The 20,824-nt window shown below is 46.7% G+C and overlaps 1 protein-coding gene across 1 annotated transcript in view; it reads right to left on the bottom strand.

Moving 5' to 3' along the window:
- Positions 1-19,202, bottom strand: part of VWA2 (von Willebrand factor A domain containing 2) — a 29,166-nt gene extending 9,964 nt beyond the window's left edge. Inside the window, exons 1-10 of the mRNA XM_065843752.2 lie at positions 19,137-19,202; positions 13,444-13,502; positions 12,730-12,804; positions 10,616-10,749; positions 8,617-8,726; positions 3,716-3,910; positions 3,222-3,352; positions 2,389-2,521; positions 583-638; positions 82-189 (exon numbers count right to left, since the gene is read on the bottom strand). Coding sequence (XP_065699824.1) covers positions 82-189; positions 583-638; positions 2,389-2,521; positions 3,222-3,352; positions 3,716-3,910; positions 8,617-8,726; positions 10,616-10,749; positions 12,730-12,804; positions 13,444-13,492 — 991 coding nt within the window. The 5' untranslated portion in view covers positions 13,493-13,502; positions 19,137-19,202. The remainder of the gene's footprint in view (positions 1-81; positions 190-582; positions 639-2,388; positions 2,522-3,221; positions 3,353-3,715; positions 3,911-8,616; positions 8,727-10,615; positions 10,750-12,729; positions 12,805-13,443; positions 13,503-19,136) is intronic.
- Between the last annotated feature and the right edge of the window lie 1,622 nt (positions 19,203-20,824).

The following is a 20,824-nucleotide window of genomic DNA, read 5'->3' as shown; positions in this document are numbered from 1 at the left end:
ATCTCAGGGGCTGCGCAAGGGGCACCGCAAAGGCAGGACACGGCCCAGAAGGAAGGAGGGAGAGAGCAGCTCCACACCTACCGCAGTGGACGTCTCCTCCGTAGCCCAGCGGGCAGAGGCAGTGGTACTTGTCCAGTCCGTCTGGGACGCACGTGCCCCCGTTCTGGCATGGCTGGGAGTCACAGGGGTCTAAACAAGGGCAGGGAAAGGAAAGATGGGGAGTCAGCAGGGAGCCTGCCCCTTCCCATCCTGTGCCAGTGAGAGCATCGCCTTCAGTGGAAAAGGAGTCAAACCTCCACTGCTCTTAGAATCACAGAATCATTTTGGCTGGAGCAGACCCTCAAGATCGAGTCCAACCATAACCTAAATCTAGCACTAAACCATGTCCCTAAGAACCTCATCTGTGGCCATAAATACCCATGAAACAAAAAGAAGGGGACATAACACAACTTCTTGCTAAGGATCACAATATCTCACTCAGAACAAAATTTTTACAAGTCAGAGCAGAAACCCATGTTTTTATTCTTTAGTTGTTACCTTCCCTGCTTTGTAAATAAAATTTTGAAAAAGGCTAAGTCCTACCTGAGCATACAGTTCGGAAGCATCTGGATGGGTGTTTTATCAAGACTCTCTTCCATCTGAAACAGAAGGAATAAAACTTACCATGAATTTAAAGATTAACAGGGTATCTTCAAGTTCGACCTTACTGTGTTTTAAATGGAACAAATTTTCCTTTGAAAATGCAATTTTTCAAAACAAGTATTTCAAACTAAAGCGTCCATTCTGAGGGGGGTTGCAAAAGAAAAAATATAATTGAATCAAATCTACTCTTTGATTTTTGAATTCTACCTTTTTACATTTAAAGATTATGAATGTATTTTTGAAGCTTTAATTATTATTTCTTTTAATTGCCACAGAGGAGATGTTAAACTTTTTGCTCTAAGCTGCAATGAAAATAAAATATTATAGTGATGAGAATTTCTTATTCAATATTAATTCTGGTATCTAACTTATCCCATTGTAACAGCTAATGGACAAGCAAGGTTTAGATGGGGAAGCTGAGCCTTCCACTGGGATTTTTCAACTGTCTCCATCACTTCTTTGCCCTAAGGTGGCATGAAAAAAAAACAAAACAACCATAGAGCAAGAGCATATATTTGTCACACATAAAAAGGCAGCTAACCTTGGTTCCTGACAGTGAGAGGATTTCTGCTTTAAACTTGCATCCCTGTTAATCAGGTTTTTCTTTATCCAATACCTGCAGCTTCACCATGCCACTAATCTTCCAGTGCTCTGCATTAGGGCTGCTCAAACTCACTGAAACTGAGGCCAAAAGTTCTCTTTTGGGATGCTGTAAGCAAACCAAGAGCTGCGCTGCTTTCTCATGTTGGCTCAAGGTACAATATATATCTGGAAAGGTTCCCAGCCATTAGGACACCTCTGAAATTGTCCATACAACCACCCCCCACCACATCTATGCAGCAGGACATCAATGCACAGCCCAGATCTGGGGTGGCTTTCAAACATCAGTGTGACTGCCTGATACTCAAACTAATACATGAAGCACCTCTTCAAAGGAAAAACACCCCCGCTACCAGTTCCTGTACAACACCACTTTCACTCAGCTCTTTTTATCAGTAAAGAGAGCATGAAGCTGCCTTTCCCTTCACGGCTCATTTTTAAAGCATTCCTCCCACTGTATCGACTGCAGGGACAATATTATTTGAAGGACCTGACATGCTTTATAGGTTTTCATTTCCAGTCTCCTCTCACCAGGCAAGAGGACATTTCCCTCCCGCGGTTCACTGCCATCGATCTGACAATGCAGCTCTTTGTGTGCCGCCTGGTTTTGACACTGTCATGCTACGACTGGGGGTCTTTTCTGCCAGTGACTGGAGCCTCTCCATAGGAAAGCCCTTCCCAAGCCCCCAGCCAAGCAAAGGAAAAGGGGCTTCTCTGGAAACGTGGACAAAACCAGAACCAGCACCAACACAGGGAGCCAAGTCTAGAAACCCTCTGCAAAACAGCAGGTACAGAGATGTAAACTTCAAAGCATCTTGGCTCAACAGGTAGGAAACCGCACTGGTTTGGGTTGGGATAAAATTAATACGGAGTTAATGCCAATTCCATTTATAATCTTTTTAGTGCTCTTGGGCAAATCATCATCTGCTTCTCTGTCTCAGTCACACCTTTTACCATTTACTTCCCAGGTCAAACAGTGGTCAGAGCAGGGAGAGCCTGTTCCTGGGCATAGAAACCATGTTTGCATTAGTCTTCTTAGGGATCTTCATCACAGTAAAGAGTCATTGTGAGATAAAAGCCTCATGGCTGTATCTCCTGTATCCCCTCTGCCCCGCTCACTTTTAAAGATGGGGGTGTGCAGCTCACCTGTAGAAAGGGCACAGCAACGCACGAACTGCATTTGGCTGCTTTGAGCCTTTCCAACACACGTAATTTCCAGCCAGCTCTTTCACAGTCTCCAGGGTCCTGCGTTCGCAAGGGTGGGACTCAACTTTGCAGCCTGTAGCAAACAACAAATCCAAACTAGGATCAAGTGCCTGAAGACACAAAGTCTGTGTGGGAATGCAACATCACTTTCAAATGGATTAGTTTTCCTCATCTAACTATAAACAGCATATAAGGCAGTGCTTCCAAGAGCCCTCCACAAGGCTCTAGAAGACAAATTTTCTGTCAACAAGCTCACCAGCCTACCCTACTTTCTGGGGTGCTCACTCTTCAGCCTCCTTTGCTTTGCTATAAAACTCACACTGCTGAGTTCAGGGTTCAGCAATGACTTTTCAGCCCCTCTGGTGCCTTCATCATTCACATATTTGATTTTCTTCTACCTCTGGACCAGTCTAATTCTATCTTTTCTACCTCTTGCAAGCCCCTGGTGGCCTCCCCTTATCACACAGCCAAGTCCATCAGAAGATTTAATACAACTGTGTTGAACGCTCTGTCTCTCATGACATGAGCAAGGACCAATATCGCCATTTTTAGAGGCAAACTGAGACACAGAAATATTATAGGATCCTGCAGCTTGCAAGTGTTCGAAGATGTAGTGGGCAAGTTTGCCCTCCACTTTGGGCATGAGAAGCAGGTGACCTCAAAGTGCAACACCTGCTAATTCCCTCGTAGGCTTTCTGACGCCGCCTCATCTTTTGTCGCTCAGCGGCACACTCAAAGCACAGCGATGGAGATGGAGCCAGGACAGGCGTTACCTGGGGCGCTGGCACTGCAGACAGAGCCGGTCAGGGCGCTGTACAGGCCATTGGCAGCATCGTTGGCATCTCCAGCAAACAGCACATGCTGCTCGGTGGGCTCACTGGCCAGTGTGTGCAGCTCTTCCCACCTGCCAAGCAACAGAGGGGTTCAGCTGCTTACTCATCCACAAAGAACTGGGTATCCAAACAAACCCTGTGCAGCAAACAGCCAATGCAAAACCATGACATCCCTCAAACAGTTTTCAAGATCTTGGTGTGTTTATTCTCAGGCAGCAGCATAGCTCCGCCTAGTGGAAGAGCTTCCTTCACGCGCTCTGGTCCTCCTGTACACCAACCACCAAATTAGTGCTTGCTCCAAAATTATGCTACCCTCCAAATTCTGCTCTTCTCTTTCCAAAATTCATATCTAGCAGAAGACCATCCCTCACTTGTTAGGACTTGCCATTTGTCTAGTTGGGCCTCCATTTCCAGCTGTGTGGAAAGTTTCCTACCTTGGAAACTTGATTCCCACTGCAAAAACCATGATGTGTCTCTCCTTCACCTGCATTGCAGGCATTGCAGTGCTGTCCTGGGACTTTCCATCCGAAATGATGATCATGACTTCAGGTACACTCGAGTTTCTGCCACCAGGGAACCCTTTGCGTAGAATGTACTTCAGAGCCCGACCTGTCTCTGTGCTCCCACCTCTAGAAAGAGAGGAGATAAAAATCAGAAAAGCAGAAATCAAAGCTCTTCTCCTGTTAATGAATCTTATTTTCAAATTTCCACCCTCTGGTAGTGGGGAACTTAGTACATTTCTGCCTGTTGCCACAGAACGCATCCACAGAGTTGTCTAATCCTGTCATTCTTAATCTCTTCCTAGCCATAGACCTCATCCAGCCTTGTTTATCTCCAACCCAGAGCATTCTCCACAAGAGTGTTCCTACAACTGGAGCAGGAATCACAGCTCTCAGATATCTATTTCCAGCTTTGACAAATGTCTCAACAGCTTCTGTTTTTCCATCTGAAACCTGTGCTCACTTCTTTAAGAGTTGTGTGGAAAAGCTGCTTAGCAACAATTTCTTGCACAATTTGAGTGGGCAAAATGGACAAAGACCAGCATCTCAAAGTGGTTTTCTTCTTCTTGACACACCAATGTGCTATACATTCTTGTCACATATCACCCCTTTCCCTCCGTGGGACCTTTTGCTGTTCTTGGACCAGGAGCCAAGGCACGGAGCTCCGTGTCCCACCTTGTAACTGAGATTCTGCAGTCCAGCAGTGCGGAGAGAGCCCGTGCCTTTTCCTCCCTGGCTGATCTGCAGGTTAATTCGATTCTCTACAAAAAGCCATTTGTCCATCCTGTAGCAAAGCTCCTGAAAATACAAATGCTGAAAGCTTCTTAGTGTATACTTGGAAACTCGAAAGGACTGAAAACAAGGCATGCTTTTTTTTTTCAGGGCTTCACCAGTACGTTTTATGCTAGGAAAGTAAACATTCAGAAGAGCCATCTGATGCTCCAGTTGTCTAAATTCATGCTAAACTCAATTAAAAGCAATAGCCTCATCCAGCAGATTGCCCACCAGCATTGCTGGTACGACAGGGTAGGTGCACCAGCCACTGACGTTCACACAAGCTGTGCCCCTCACTTCTCATTTTGGAGACATGAGCCAGCTACCTCAATATTTTGGCAGCCCTTGAATTCTGCCCTGGAGAATGAAATGTTTCTGAGCTAGAAAGCAATTCGTTCAATACTCAGCAATCCTCCCAGTAGCAAGGTATTAAACTGACATGAGGACTTGGATGCCAAAGGGGGCATATTCCATTAGTGACATAAATCAGCAGGTAAGATGGGCTGCTGTCAAGTGTCGGGGAATGGCAGACCAAGCCTTGGAGCTGTGCAATAACTCCCAAGGAAAAGCAGCAAGGAAAATTAGCTACAGCTTGCCAGGGAACAGCTTCACTCAAAGATGTTTTAGAAATCCTGAGACTCATTTCTTATTATTAAAAAATGAGATTTGCTGAATACTGGACACCTCCTTAACCCAAAAGCCTGCCTGCCCTGCTGAGCCCATAGACACTGGAGCTGGGTGGTTGAGAGGTGTCCTGCACATCAGCACAGAGCCCTGGGGAGGGACACGAGAGGTCAGGTCCCTTCGGCAGACAAGTGCACCCAAGACAAGAGCTGCTCGCTGCAGGCAGGCAGGGTTGTGGCCTGTGTCCACACAGTGCCACTGTCCCTTCGGTGGTGGCATACTGGATGTGAACTGGGAAGGAGCCCCTCATTGCAGAGGGTGCTGAAAATATAGCAGAAGGGAATAAAAAGAGGAGTGCTATCCATACCCAGAGGTCTACGAGGGGAAGGACAAGATGTGGTTGTTTTTTCTGGGCTGTACATTTGCTCTAGTTGTTATTTCTGTAATTCTTTCTAGTGAGCTCTGTGGGACAGGGACTGTCCTCTGCTTTCAAGACTTCAAATGACTGTTATTGATGTGTACACAAGACTGGGCTCCATGTTCTACTTACCATGAAATGTCATCAAACATGATATATAAAACTATAATCTCTGTCATGCTGAGGCAGGAATGATTACATTATGAGTGAAACACAGAAGATTTTACTAAAAGCCATGGGTAACCTAACAGAGACCTTGGAGGGGAGGCAAGAGGTCTCTCACTTCTGTCTTGCAGAGTGAGGTTGGTGGACTGTGCAGCTGGATCCTGGCTGCCACAACTCCCCATCTACCTCCCACACTCAGACTTCGGCCACCCAGGCACCCAGCCCCTGCTGCCAGCCACCAGACACGACCAGCTGAAGCTTCACACCAACCACCTGCATTCCCCACTCAATCATTGCCAGGCTAAGACCTCGCTGCAACACAACACAGCAGGCAAAAGCCTTTCATCCACTGTAAAAACTGAGGGCAACCTGCACTGCAAGTTGTTCAGCTGTTGTAACCAGCTTTCATCCCTGCCTACATACAGCACATCATCTCTTTTTGTTGTTGGAGGGCTAAACGTCAGCTTATCTCAGAGGGATAAGACCTGCATGGACACGAGTCTCTCTCTTTCTTTCTTGGTAGTCCTCCACCTGCACAATGTAAGAGCCCTCCAATGTGCCATCCCCGGCTGGATGTTTGATACTAGGGAGAGCCCAGCTTCACCAGGAACACGCTCCAGACCTGTTGATAATTAAGCCACCAGATCAGAGGAGACATTTCCAGCTGTCTTCTCATTCTGTCCAAGGACCTGTCTTGTATATCACTTCCTATTATTGTCTTTTAGGGCTGCTTTTATTTCTATCCAGAGTAAGCAAGGGGAAACCAACCACAAGTGTTACTGTTTTCTTGGAGGCACCATGTTCTCCTTCAGCTCTGTTGACACAAATACATGCCATTTTCCTTTCTGAACATCTTTCTTTTATTTTAACACTGGATTTGCTTGCTCTAGAAAAGTATTTGACCATGCCCAAGTTAATTCTTTTCTGTCTAACCTTTGATTTTCACATAAACATTTTACTTCAGTACCTCCTAGGCCCTTTTGTTTAGAACTTCATTCTTTAGGTGCTTTGTCCTCAGCACTGCACCGTTCCAAAGCACACTCCATGACCATGTGTTCACTGCATGTCCAAATCTGCCTTTTCCTGAGCAGCTATCAGTAGCTGTCAGACGCTTCAGTGAAAAGTGATGTGCATGAGGGAAAATATATTGTGCAGTCCGTTTGATGACTAAATCTTGATGAACTCAGTAAGCTGTGCCCATGTGAACCCTAAGGATTCAAAAAAAAGGTAATTACCTCTACACCAAAGCTCATTAAATTCAGTTTCTTATCAATTTGCATTTGGAGGTTTGCTGGTTTTTGACACAGCAAATATGAGTTTAAGGCATTATTACTCCAATAAGGATTTTCTGAAGCCAAAGGAGTTGTGGACTTTATCTGCTGCCTTTCCTCAGGAACAGCACTAAGAAGGTTTTTCTCCTGTAACCAGCCATTGACTTGCATGAAAGAAATTAATAAGAAATCTAGCTTCCCAGATTACCCTGAAAATTGGTTGAAATTGGTCAACGAACTCGAAAGCTATTTGGACAGAATTCACAGAGAGACCGGCAGTGTCTGAATAAATCACAAAAGCTTCACTTCAGTCCGGTACCGCTGCCTTTCGAGCGCTCTCACCTCCACACCAGGGCACAGGGCTGAAGTTAGGAAATGTCTCGCTGGCCAAAGTCTCACCAGAAACACATCAAGGAGCCTCTCAACCAAGACGTCGAACACCCCGTTTTTTTCAGAAGCCAACTGGAACCCATCCCTATTTTATCTCTTTTGAAAACGTCAGCTTTTCCTTTAAACAAGATGAAACAGCCAAGCACAAGGGCATTATTTCTGTTTGATCTGTCAGCGTCCATGTGCTGTCATCAAGGAGTTTCAGTGCCAGATACCAAACACTGCTTCACTTTCTCTGCTCTCACAGACTTTTAACCAACAGCCAAAGAGGAGAAATGTCTCTGGTTTTCTGCTAAGTTTTTCCTATAACATTACACAAGAGGTTTTCTCGACTTGATAAACTTATCAAAAGCAACACAGCAAAACCCAGTCACCTGATCTTGCTTGAAAAAATCAAAAGTGATCACATCTGCTTGTGATGTGCACATCAAGCTGAGAGCAGCAGACATAGATGAGAAACACCAAGCTAACCTTTAGCCCTAATGCAGATCAGCTAATGAACAGGCAGACACCTGCGGGCCATATCGATACCTCTTCTCTCATCAAAACAAGTGTTATTTTGGGGTAGTTGTCAGATTCTTTGCAGATCTAAATATATTTATTGAAGATGAAAAGTCTGGATGTTGAGAGGTTCTACGGAGAGTGTTTCTTTGGGCTTCCATCTCCGTTTCCTGAGGTCGTGGGAAGACATCCAAGTCTTAACGCTCAGGAAGAACAAAGGTTTCCTTCTGAAAACCTGATCCCCTTGAATTCAGCAGACAGACAGGCAGAGATATCAAAATTCATTGCTACCTCACGGGACAAAGGAAATTGTAACCACCAAAAAATGAAGATGCACACTGTCCTGCTCTGCTCAGCCATGTGGGAACACCACACTTGCTTTTCCCTGGAAGGATCTAACCCACCTATGGCACAAATGATCAGAAAAACCTGCCAGGATGGTCATGGGAAACTCTCCCTTATTTACCACGTTATAGCAAGACACTGAAAACTTTCTCCCTCATCAGCATTCACTGAGGATGCAGGTTTTTAGCAGACTGTGGATCATGGACCACACACAGCATTCATCCACCGCCTGCCTGGGGGCATCAGGCTGGTGTACGCACTGCAGAGGTGAGAAGTCTGCACCTCAAAAACCAGTCAAAGGATCATTCATAGCCCAGAAAAAGAGAAAAGCTGTAAAATAAGCTGACCTGAACACAATCCTCCTGATTCGCTCTTTCACTTCTTGCTTGGTTAGATACAAATCCAGTGGGAATTCAAGGTGGGGAGCTGAGCTAAACTGTATCATTCCCACGCGGACCTAAAAGAAAAGGTTGAAGGTTGAGAAAGGCGCCTGTGAGACTTTTACCATTTTGATCAGTTTACAGATTTGGGAGCACTATACTGGACCAAGACAAACGCTGTTTTGCATGTTGAGCCACTGGCAGTCAAAAGGAACTTCAAAAAAAGAGAAAAAGAGCATAAACCATAGCACTACCTATACAGACTATAAGCAAAGCAAAAAAAGTTCATCTGCAAACAACAGGAGCCGCTGCTGCAATTGTGGGCAGCTCAAGATCTATATTTATCCATTCAGAGCAGCTAGTAGCCTCAAGGACAGTAAGTTTATAAATAACACCTTTTATACCAAGCCTTTTATACACTTGCAGGCAACCTTCCCATTACCAAAAGCAGCTCCCTCTGGCACTGAGCACAGTAGGCAACACAAAGCAATTGTTTTTCCACTATCTCCTCTGAAACCATTTTCTATAGCTGAAAATGCCTGAAAATGCAAACAAACGAAAATGTGTGTATTGGGCAATACATCCAGAATATTTCACAGGAAGCCTTACAAGACATTTTATGGAACTTGACAACTTCAAAGGTGAAAAGGCTACCAATTTTCAGCCCAGTCTACATGAGGATTAAGAGAAAGAGCAGAGGAAGGATGGTATCTAGAAAAACAAAACAAAACAAAAACCACACAACCCACCAAATCTGCAAATATTAAAGGCTCAAATTCTTTTGCCTATGTTGCCATTGGTTCCTAGATTAAAGTCTCTACTTAGTGTCTATTTAGTATGAGCCACAAAAGGGAACATCCATTTAAGCTGAGCCAGCCAGCACCTCTCAAAGCCTCGCACACAGTTTGTCTCCTCACCACCACTGCCCAAGCTGCAGAAAGGTGCCTGCGCTGTACAGCTGCAAGCTGAGATCTGAAGGGCGAAATATTTCTTAGGTGAGAAAATGATGGAGGGGAATGGTGATTTCAGCTTCCAAAGGACTCTGCAACAGGGGCAGAACAGCAGCTCTTGATTTTATGACCTGGAGCAGTGGTAGCAGTTGGTCTGGAGGAGGATTTTGGGTACAAGTCTAAGCATCCCTGATGTGGGAACCAGGAGAGAACACAAGACCTGTCTCTGTTTCCTGGCTCCCAGACCTCTCTGAAGAACCACACATGGACCAGGGGTCCTCAAAGCCACAGCAGCCCCAGACCCACCCTCTGTCCTGCCTCAGGCTCCTGTTCCTGCTACACAGAGACCTCACGCCTGTCACATCCAGCAGCCCCAGCTGGCCAGTCCTCTGCTCTTCTCTGCTGAGCACCAGCACTAAGGTGCTCTGCACCACTAGCAGGTGGGGAGTGCAATGACATTTTGGAGACCTACAGCAGCATGCAGATCCCCAAATGCCTTGGTATGCGGCTGGTGCCTTGCAATGAACTCCTTTCCTTCTGCCCTTTTGGCTTGTTTTAGAATAGAGACCTTCGAGGAGAAGCAAAGCAAGCAGACTGTACCATTTACATCTGTACAGAAAGGTGATCAACTTGCCAGAGACTAATTCTGCAACTTTCCAGGGAAAAACAACAAAAAGATCCAACCATTTTAAACTATAAGCATCCAAACTTAAATAAAACTTGTTAAAAAGAAATAATCAACTTTAACTTGAAATATTATAGAATATTTTATTCTATCCTATTCTATATTTATTCTATTATGTCTTTTCTCAAGACCAAATGGAACTTCTTAAAATCTGTGAATGTTCTCCAACCACACTGCTTCACAAAGCTCCACTGCATCTTTCTGAATAAATACCCTAGCCCCATGCTGGCTGCTGGGTTGAATTTTGCAATTCCACTCAGCATGTTATCAGTGGCCTTTTCAGACATTGCCAACCTGTTGGAAACTAAAAGGAGACATGCTTGACACTCACCCTGTCTGGATGGATGTCCAAGGCATCACAGAGCTTGCCTGCAAAGTGCTTAGACCTTTCAAAGCTTCCTTTGCCGATGCTGTAGGAGCCGTCCAAAAGGAAAAGGACATCTAAGGAAGCCGAGCACTGCATCACTGGGAGAAAAACATACACTCTGCGAAACTGCACTTTATTAGTGTCATTCTCTGGGAGTAGACAGCCAACAGCAGAAAGCCCAGACAAACGGACTTGCTAAGGACAGACTGGGGCAGGCGGGTGTTCCCAACCCAAAGCCCTCCTGCATCCCTGCTCTGCACAAGTGTCAGCGCGGCCCGCACAGGCTGCAAGACTTTGACCTGAGATTTTGGGTCCCGAGCCTGGCTTTAGCAGCTCAGTGAAACCACAAGAACAACTCCAATGAGCTGATGCAACGACACCATTAACCATGGAGCGAGCGGCCGTGCCAACGGGACCTGTGGCCTCTCCCACCCCAGGGCATGGACACGAATCCAGGAGGCGTTTGCAAAGTGAACGGAGTCCCATGGAGCCAGATGTGTTTCAGCTGCAGCACATTTTTCAAGACACGCTCTTGGTTTTCTAAACACAGACTCTCTGAACAGCTCCGAGGCACTGACAGAAACACTCTTCACAAAAATCTGCCTTTTATCCCATCTTCAGAGATGTGTCCTCGTATCACCCCTGCCTGCATGAACACGACTGCTTCCAAGTTCCTGAGGTGCTTATGCTGCAGTGAAAGCCCATAATTTCACTGGCAAAAAGAAAAAAACCAGGCAGTCTGCAGACTCTGGAGAGACATTTTCAAAGCATTTACACAGACACTTTAAAGTCACGTCTGCAGCATTTACCAGAACCAGCTTGAAGGGAAACCAAATCCACAAGCTCAATGCAGGGAGCAAGCACACCAGCATTTTCAGAGCCCTTCTGGCCCATGCCTTTTCTCTATCCCCATTATTATCACCATCTTTTTATTATCAGTAATTTTTTTCCAAATCATTCCTGCTAGCAAAAACCTGAATTCATAATTAGGGTTTTCTACCACCAGATTATGAGGGATTGAAAGTTGTAAAGCATTCCCTTCTGGGTCACTGGTTCTTGAGCAGGGCAGCCAGCCCTGGCCTGGAGCACCGCGGTGGGGATGAGCTGGAGCACGGCCCCTGCCAGCACCATCCCGGCTCATCAGCCTTGTCCTCACAGCTCATCTGAACGTGAAGATGCAACAACCCAGCCGCCTGCCCAAACATGCACAGGGAAAAATGCTGTGCCCCCATCCCACCATGGGTTGGGATGGAGAAATGGTCTTTGGGTCATTCTGGAGTTCAGTGGTACGAGTTGTGGGGAATCTCCATGTTGCAGCTGCGCTGGTGCACGGCCACGGCAGAGACTTGTGAGCAGGGTGTCTGCAGCCCACTAAAGGGCTCTCGGTGATGTGCATCAGTGAGAAACACCCAAATACAGCACATCAGGGTGCAAAGTCTGAGCTGTAACATGGTGCTATGGGATGGGGCTGCAGGGCATGCCTGGCATAGGAGAAACACTGATTTATCACTTGACAGACAAACAAAAGTAAATAAAGGCTAGCAGGAGAATATAATACAGTCTATAAGTAACTGATTGCATGTATATCATGAGAGCTGTAGTCAACCACGGTCTGCTGGCCAGCCAGAGCCCAGTCAGCCCTGCTCACAGCATCGCGGTTGGTGCTGGCTTCACAGCCTGATTAAATCAGCCACATGAGAGGTCTGGTCGTGAATCAAGTCTGTAATTAAACACAGCTCCTTGAATCAGGATTGCTTGAAACAGGTTCTGAAGGAACCATCAGGAACACCAGCCAGTTGGCAAATTGCCAATTTTGGGCAAAACAGAGTAGGTCAGTGTCCCAGAAGAGCTGATAGCACCAAGGGGAAAAGCCGGGCTAGTGCAGAAGCTGCCACAATGCTGTGCTTGTCAGAGCATTGCTGGGGACTTTGCAGACTGAATGGGGTCCAATAAATAACATCAATCAATATTAATAAGAAAAAACCACACCAAAAATCAGCACCAACACACAAACACCACAGCAAGAAAAAAAACTAATTCAAAAAACAGAAAAGGCTTGCTTTAAAAAATAAACTTACACTGGCCAGCAGCTGAGATCTTGCCAATCATCTTCTGGTCAGTATGAATTTCTTGAATACCCAACACCAGCAAAACTGTGGGATCAAACAGATAATCAACCATCAACACCAGAAATTGCCTTAATAAAAAAAGGCATGCAGGCTTGAAACTATAGCAACTATAGCAGCAAAATCACTGTTTTGCTGTATAGCTTTCACACTTGCAGAAGATAACTTAGTGACACAGCAGTGTCAGACAGGATCTACGGGAGGAAATTCCTTCTACCCAGGACACAGAGCAGGAGCAAGGCCAAGGACCCGACTCCAGCACACGGGAGGACGGTCCCTCTGCTCACTGCATGCAGGGACACAGAGCAAGAATGAGCGCTAGGCCAGGCTTAGGCTTCGAAGATTACGGTCAGAAGTACTGGAGACACTAAATAATTGCACTGGAGAAATTGATGAACTTTATGTCATAGTAACGTCAGCTTTTCCCACATCAATTAGACACTTCATGTAAAAATCAGTCACACGTTTCCGAATTATCAGAAAAGCTGTTTCTCCAGGTATTATTTTCTCCCCTTCTGTGTGAATCTACGTTTCAGAGGTTTATCCATAAAACTCCCAGAGAGGCACCAATTTGGCTCTCATTCCTCAGAATTAAGAACTCCAGACGGAGACAGGGAAGCATCCAAGACAGAAACCACTGATGCAAAATGACAACGTTCCACATACCTTGGGGAAGCAGGAAAATGTAGATGGACTCAAATGACAAGAGATTCATGGTGACAAATCTGAAAGGAAAAAAAAAGGAGAGGAATACTAATTTAACTTCTAAAGTCGGTTTCTCTACCTGCAGCTGATCATCTCCGTACCGGGTGCCGTGTGTGATGAGTTCAGAAACGTTTGGTGTGAGAGGCAAAAGCAACTCCTACCCTGGGGAGAAGGGTGGGAAACAGATAGAAGGAAAAAAAAAAATGAAAATGAGGGGATGAGAGAAAATGAAGTCTCCCTGTGTACTCATCTCCTTTTCAATCAAAAGCAGAGAAAAGTTTTGCACGGGAGGGAGGGACTGCCCACCCTCCATGGCCACCCAGACTCGACTCTGGTCCCTTCCTGCACCTCTTTGCTCTCACTGCACCTCTCTCTCAAAGCCGAGTCCCACCAGGCCCCCGCTGCTCCTGGGGAGCTGGTGGAGATCCAGACACAGCTCCTCGGGGGTTCCCCCAGGACAAGGCAGAGCCACCTCCCCCTGATCCCACCACCGCCCGGGGCCCGGCTGAGACGTCCCCACTGTGCAGCACAGCAGAGGGGACCTGTCCCACGCCTCGGCCAGCGCTGCTGCCCGTCCTCATCACGGGTCTTCAACAACACTCAGCCACAGGCTCTTTCGTGCCTTACATTTGCTGAGGACCTGCTTTCTGGGCAGACATTTTCTATGAGTAAGTGTCCAGCAAAGTCAATTTTCTGCTCGTTTTTCCTTTGAAATGAAAAAGGCTGCTGTCACATCATAAGAGGACTTCAGTGACACTTTCAAGCATGCCCAAACTTAAACCAAGCGTGTCTGGTAGAGGCCTTGGCTTTCTGTTTAAGTCACATGTATTTATTTTTCCTCCAGATTAAAAGCACAGAGCAAATCTGACCAGATTCAGGTTGTGTCTCTGCCTCTCTCATTGCAAAAACAGATTTTCATCATGCAGCTGAAGACAAATAAGTGCATTTCTTGATAACCAGTTCTATTAACTTATTGTTTTCCCAAGCAAATAGAGAAGACTTTTTCTCAGGAAATACTTTTCTCTTCAGCAAATGATTTTTTAATAAGTAGCTGGGAAGAACCAATACTTGTTAGTGATGTCACCAGAACAGGTTTCCTCCCATCACGCCAGATGCCCGTTCTTTGGAAGTGTAATCTGGCAAACCTGACGCATCAGGGCAGCAGGGATCACAAATGGGTTCCTGGGGTGTCCCACAGGACCCCCACTGGCTGTCCCCATCTAACCAGCCACTGCTGTCACCCTCGGACACATCTCTGCATGCTGGCTCCTGCAAGAAGGACACATTAGTCAGAGGAAGGAGCCCAGCAGTGTCTTATTACAGAATCACAGAATGTCAGGAATTGGAAGGGACCTCAAAAGCTCATCCAGTGCAATCCCCCCTCTGGAGCAGGAACACCCAGCTGAGGTTCCACAGGAAGGTGTCCAGGCGGGTTTGAATGTCTGCAGAGAAGGAGACTCCACAACCTCCCTGGGCAGCCTGGGCCAGGCTCTGTCACCCTCACTGGGAAGAAGTTTCTTCTCAAATTTAAGTGGAACCTCTTGTGTTCCAGTTTGAACCCACTGAACTCATTGTTTGACCTTGGATTTAATGTTCAGTGAGGAAGCGAGATACCAGCAGTTTTCAGTTTTTTGAGATTGGGTGTCAGCATCCCTGTGTCCCGTAGGTGGGAAGACCTTATCAACACACAGGTGTACTCCCAGGGACATGAAAAACTTTAAAGCCCAGGACATAAGCCAAGCTTTAAGCAACAGAATCTTCTCCCCTAGGCAGTCTCTTCAGAAGAATGGGCGAGACACCTGAAGTTTTGTACCAGAGCATCAGTCTCTGACCCTTCCTCTGCCAACAGAACCTCTGGGCCCCATCCCAGACAAGCTTAGACAGGGCCAGGGGCTGTTAAGCCCATGCAGCTGCCTGCACCTCACAGCAGACAAGGCAAGATCATGCTCAGTCACCTGCACACATCCAAAAGGGAGAGGGGATTTAGCAAGTGTCAAAAGGATTATAGGCACAATAACGCTGTGTGTTGCAGCTCTTTACTGAGCTCCAGGTGCTTCACCAGCACCACCCTTCAACGCATCCTCTCAACACTCCCAACCAGACTGCGCTGTGAAATTAACAGAGCCCAAGTTTGCTTAAGCAAAGGGAGAAAACACAAAACACAATTTCATCAAGGAAGCCCTTGTGTCCCTCAGTAGCTTCAAGCCCTGGGACTTGCCAGGCAGGTAAAGTCATCATCCTTTTGCCATGCCCCCAGGACAGGCTTTCTAGGAGCTAATTCCAGAGCACACAATACCCAAAGGAGGACAAGTCTCTGCCTGTCACCAGATGTGACAGGTGTGAAGGGATTTCAGGCTGTTTTCATATAAAACATAGATGGCTCAAGATGTTTTTATAATTCAGTCTTATCTTGGGCTTAAATCAACTCACTTGCAGGATGAATTCTTTGCCTTTCAGCCCAGCCAGACTCTCAGCAGCAGGAATTGAAAGAAACCTTCATCATCACCCACATCATCCATTAGCCCAGGATTAGCAGCAACCAAGCAACTTCAGACAGCAGCTTTGCTGCGGGATGGGGTGGTGCGTGAAGGGCCTTTTCGTTTTATCTTCCTGGTCATCAAGAAAGGGAATTTCAAAAATGTCTACATTACTACTGGGTCAATTTCACACTCAGTCAAAACTCCCATTTTTTGTACCCAGATTCTCACTTGGCCACATCAATATGACAATGACTTATGTAAAGCTAAGAGTGTAACCACGAGTACCTCCTTTGGAAGAGTGAGACAGGAGAGCGGAGAGGTAGAGGGGGGAAAAGCTCTTCTTGACAAGCATCTTCCCAACATGTTTTTCACCATCTGCAAAACATCTGAGCTTGTTTGTTCTTAGTAATGAGACAGAACCAAATTGGACCTGAAAGCACAGACCGAACTCAACACCAGTGGCCACCGTAGTCACCTGGATGTGGATCCAGGTCCAGCAGCACAGTTGTGCCTACAATGGGCCAAGCGCCTGGGTGAGAGGGGATCCAAACAATACCATGGGCTGGTGGCTCTGTAAGAAAGGGAAACAGGCTTGCAGTACCTTGCAAAACTTGCCTGGCATGAAACACCACAACGAGATGCTATCCTGTGTATAACCATACAAACATGCCCCGTTTCTACAGACAGTTATCAGAACAGCTAGTATCATGTACATCGCCTTGGGGGAAATGTTACTCCTGTATTGAGACAAGAAGATACTTAAAAGTACTATTTAGTTGCTTTAATTCATTAACACCTCTTCTCATCTCAGAGACCTGGCTTGCAACAAAAACCTATATTTTCCGTAAGTAAATTTTACTTTTTCCTGCTTGCCCAGGTTTGGAGGCAGTGGGACATCCCTACTGGGAACTCCAGGCATCCCCTCTGGCCACTCGAAACTGAAGGGGAGGAACGTGACAGGAATGTTTAACTTCTCCTTAGAGCAAACATCACAAATTACAGCCTAAAACTTTCAACATTTTTCCTCTTCAAGTGATAAACAAGATTAAATTTCCGTAAGATATTCTGCAAAAACAGCTTGTTTATCCCACCCCCTCTAGTTCTGCAGCAGATAACAGTTCTGACAGGCTCTTTTCCCTCATGCAATAAGGGCTCCTGTACACAAAAAGACTTTGATCTTGCAGCAGTGCTTACATGGGGTACTGTCAAAATCAACACACTGCAGATCAGGTCCTGTTCGACCCACGAGTTACAGAACAAGAGACACTTTCCTGACCCAGGAACTTGTGCTAAGCTTAACTGCATAGTTTATTCTGACAGAAGTGCTCGTGCACTACTGTCTTTGCCTATGGCTAGAACAGCGGGAGTGTTGGGGAACTTGGCCACACAGCCTGCTAGGAACTGCTAATTCAAGGCTATGGGTTCTGGTGCAATTACCGTAACTGTCCCCTGTCACCCCTCACCACCCTGAGCTCTGTGAATTTGGGAAGGCTGTGTGCCTGGCTCAGGTCCTCACCTGCATTGCCTTGTACCAACCAGAAACATCCACACCCGAGGTGGATCAGCTACGGATCTACCTGCACTGCAAGCAGGTGCGGATGGTTCCCAAAGAACCCTTGCAGCAGGCAGCGTTTTGTGCACATCAGCAAGATGACATCTCTGCTTTATTCCTTAGATGTACCACCACACCATACTGATGCATTTGTCCAAAAGCTTCCAAGAGGAAAGACTACAGGTTTGTTACCTTGTCTCACAAGACAGAAGGGGAGCTCCCTGCCTGTGGCAGAAGCAAACCACTGGCCAAAGACCATCAAGCTGGTTGTTAATGAAGCCAGGCCTCTAAACCACAGGCACCTGCTTGCTGGCTCAGAAGGACAAACCTCACAATACTACAAGCAGGAATAAGGACTTAAAGATTGCAATGACAAGCCTTTCCCTTGAAGAAACAAACTTCTAGTCTGCCCTTCCCCAACACCCAAGACTGCAGAAGAGGAGGAATTCCACCTTTGTAAGCCAGTGGGTTGCATGTATTTTCAGGACAGAGGTCTGCAGGCCTTTCCAAAGGAGCTTTAGAAAGTGGGAATCTTCCTCACAATTTTTCTGCAGAACTGGGGTAACGTTAAAATGGATGTTTTTCTAAGTCATTTCATCTACTTATTCCTCTTAGACTCTTCCCAGAAAATCTGCACATCTTCAGGAACACAAGCTGAAGACGATGTGGTTAACTACGCCAGCACAGCGCACAAGGCATGGGTCAGAACACACACAGCCTCTCTGAAGAAAGCGGGGAAACGTGGGGACTTATCTCTGGTGATGCCTCGTCTTCTTTACACAAAATAAGCAAAATGGGAGGCAAGTTAGCAGAAGCCTCCATAAGATAATTTTCACAATTTCCAGGTCACATTTTAACATCTGTTCACATTTTCCCCGCTACCTCCCTTTTTTCCTTCCATTCCAGGCCACTGGGTATGGATATTTGTTCCTCTTTAACATACATGGAAAACAAGGTGCAGAGAGACAAAGTGACTTACTCACAGGTGCATGAGTTTATAGCACAGCTGGGAACCCTTAGACCACATCAGGCAAAGCCACTGTTGCCAGGTACTCAAAGCCAGGAGATACTCTCGTTTCTTAAACGAAGTGCAAGTGCCTGGGCATATTATAGACACCATTCCAGGCCCTTCAGTCCCTGATTGATCAAGTTGTCTTTGTGTCTTTCTGCAGAAAGGTTTTCACTCAGGACGTGAGACACAACCTGTCTGAAAGCCTGCCCTGGCACGCTCAGCTCTTTCCCCTGGCTGCACACCAAGACTGCTAGAAACAAGTCAATTAAAGCATTACAGCATGGGCTAGGGCTGGTTTCCTAGGTGGTGGGTTATTTTTTTGTTACTTTAATAACCAAAATCCCCTTTACTGAGTACAGGAGCAAAGCTTATGCTCCCAGTAGCACCGTAAGCAAGACACAGCCGCTGGGGCTCAGCCTGCCCCTCTTGCCAGGTCTTCCGACCTGGGACGAGACGCCGGCAGAGCAATGGGGCTCTTGGGAGCCCTCCACCATCACACGGGCTCCACGATACCCGCCGCACAAGCGCTGTCCCGCCGCCCCCCCGGAAGAACCCGGAAAGATTCACGGCCGCCGGGCTGAGACCCCCCGACCCGCCCGACAACACTCACCCGGGCACAACCAGCTCCTCGTCCCGCTCCGCAGCACCGCCCCGGCCCGCCCATGTGCTCGCCGGGCTCCGCAGCCCCGGCCCGCCCGCCCCCGCCGGGCTCCGGCTGCGAGGGGGCGGCCGCCGGGGGAGGAGCGGAGGGGCCGCGGCTCCGGCCCCGCAGGGGCAGCTCCGAGCTCCTCTGCTGTCCCACACGGCCCCCAGCCCCCGAGACGGAGCTGTACGATGTTATCGACTGAAAAAGGAGGGCAAAAAACCAACAAAAAGCCGCTTGAGTCGCGTTGTACCTTTTCCCTACAAGACGCGGCATTGTGGTCTCTGCACACCTGATGGGTTTGTGAGCAGCCTTATTCACACCTGGAGTTATAGTGTTCAGCTGCAACAGCCTCTCCTCATCATCACATCCTGCCGTTTGCAATCAGGATTTAGAAAAAAAACCCCAAACCTCTATACCACATCTAAGAGTCACAGTGCTGCAACTGCTCATCCAATAGACCAAGTACAGCAGATGTCAGCACCCTGGGATAGGCAGAAATAAAACCACAGACTGCAGGTTACCTTGCACCACCAACAGCCATAAAGTAACTTACTTCATGTGACCAAAACCTGCTACACCTAGAGGAATAATTGACAGCCAATTTTTAAATAATGTGGGCTTTTTATTTTTACACGTGAAGATGCGCAACTGCAGAAGCAGAAAAGAACTCTATGAGTCAATGTTATTTGAAAAGCGTTAACTTCATGTATTTTGGAATTCTAAATAGCTACGCTTTTAAGAATAAACTGGCACTTAAGTTAGTAATAAAATTATTCCCCAACAGAAACTGTACTGAAGTAGCAGATCACATTCCTAGGTCAGCTTTCCTTATTCTGCTTTTCACTTCTCCCCAGCGGGACGTGCGGTGCCCTCCGTGCTCACCCTGTGAACAGTCCTTACCCTGGAGAGCTGAGCAATGCAGGAACTCACAGCAAGGAGACACAAGACGAGCCGTGCCACGGGCATGCAGGACCCGAACCTTGCTCGGGGTTGAGCTGTTCTCTTCCCTGCAAAGGTGTGACTCCAGGGAAAGGGCAGGTAATCAGGCTAGATTCCAGCCCACCATGCACTCGCCACCAAAAAGCAGCTCCCACAATAAAAGCCAAGGAGGAAAGCAACACCAGAGCAATTAAACACACCGGCACTACAGTGTGGTCCAGCTCTGGGGAGAACATTGACTCCAAAAAACATTGTACTGCCTGGACCTGGCAGGCTTCACCGGCACCTGTAAGTACTGGTAATTGCACAAGAGTGAGCACTTTCAGTCAGCAACACTTTGCACATCTCTTCCCACACAAAACTAAACACAATCGATAACTTTGTAGTCTGTGCAGGCAAAACACTCCTTGCATCTGCTTCACAGTATGTGAAGTTAGGAATGGAACGCAAAGCACCAAGTGCTAAATAATAAATAAATACAAAATTTCAGCTAAACCCAGTCAAAGTACATTCTAGTTCCTGCAACAGTGATTCATAGATCAAAATGATCTTCTAAGATCATTTTAAACCCTGTTGGTTTTCAGCGTTAGATAATTTGTTATATTCATACTACTTCCCCTTCAGAAGTGCTGTTATTCTAGAGTTCCAGTTCACTTTTCTTTTCCTCTTCTCCAGAGAGGAGTTCAGATTATTTTATTTACCAGGAGTATCAA

This window comes from Patagioenas fasciata, chromosome 8 (assembly GCF_037038585.1).
Source record: "Patagioenas fasciata isolate bPatFas1 chromosome 8, bPatFas1.hap1, whole genome shotgun sequence".
NCBI lineage: Eukaryota > Metazoa > Chordata > Aves > Columbiformes > Columbidae > Patagioenas > Patagioenas fasciata.
The sequence above is the reverse complement of the archived record's forward strand: the minus strand, read 5'-3'. Positions and strand labels throughout refer to the sequence as shown.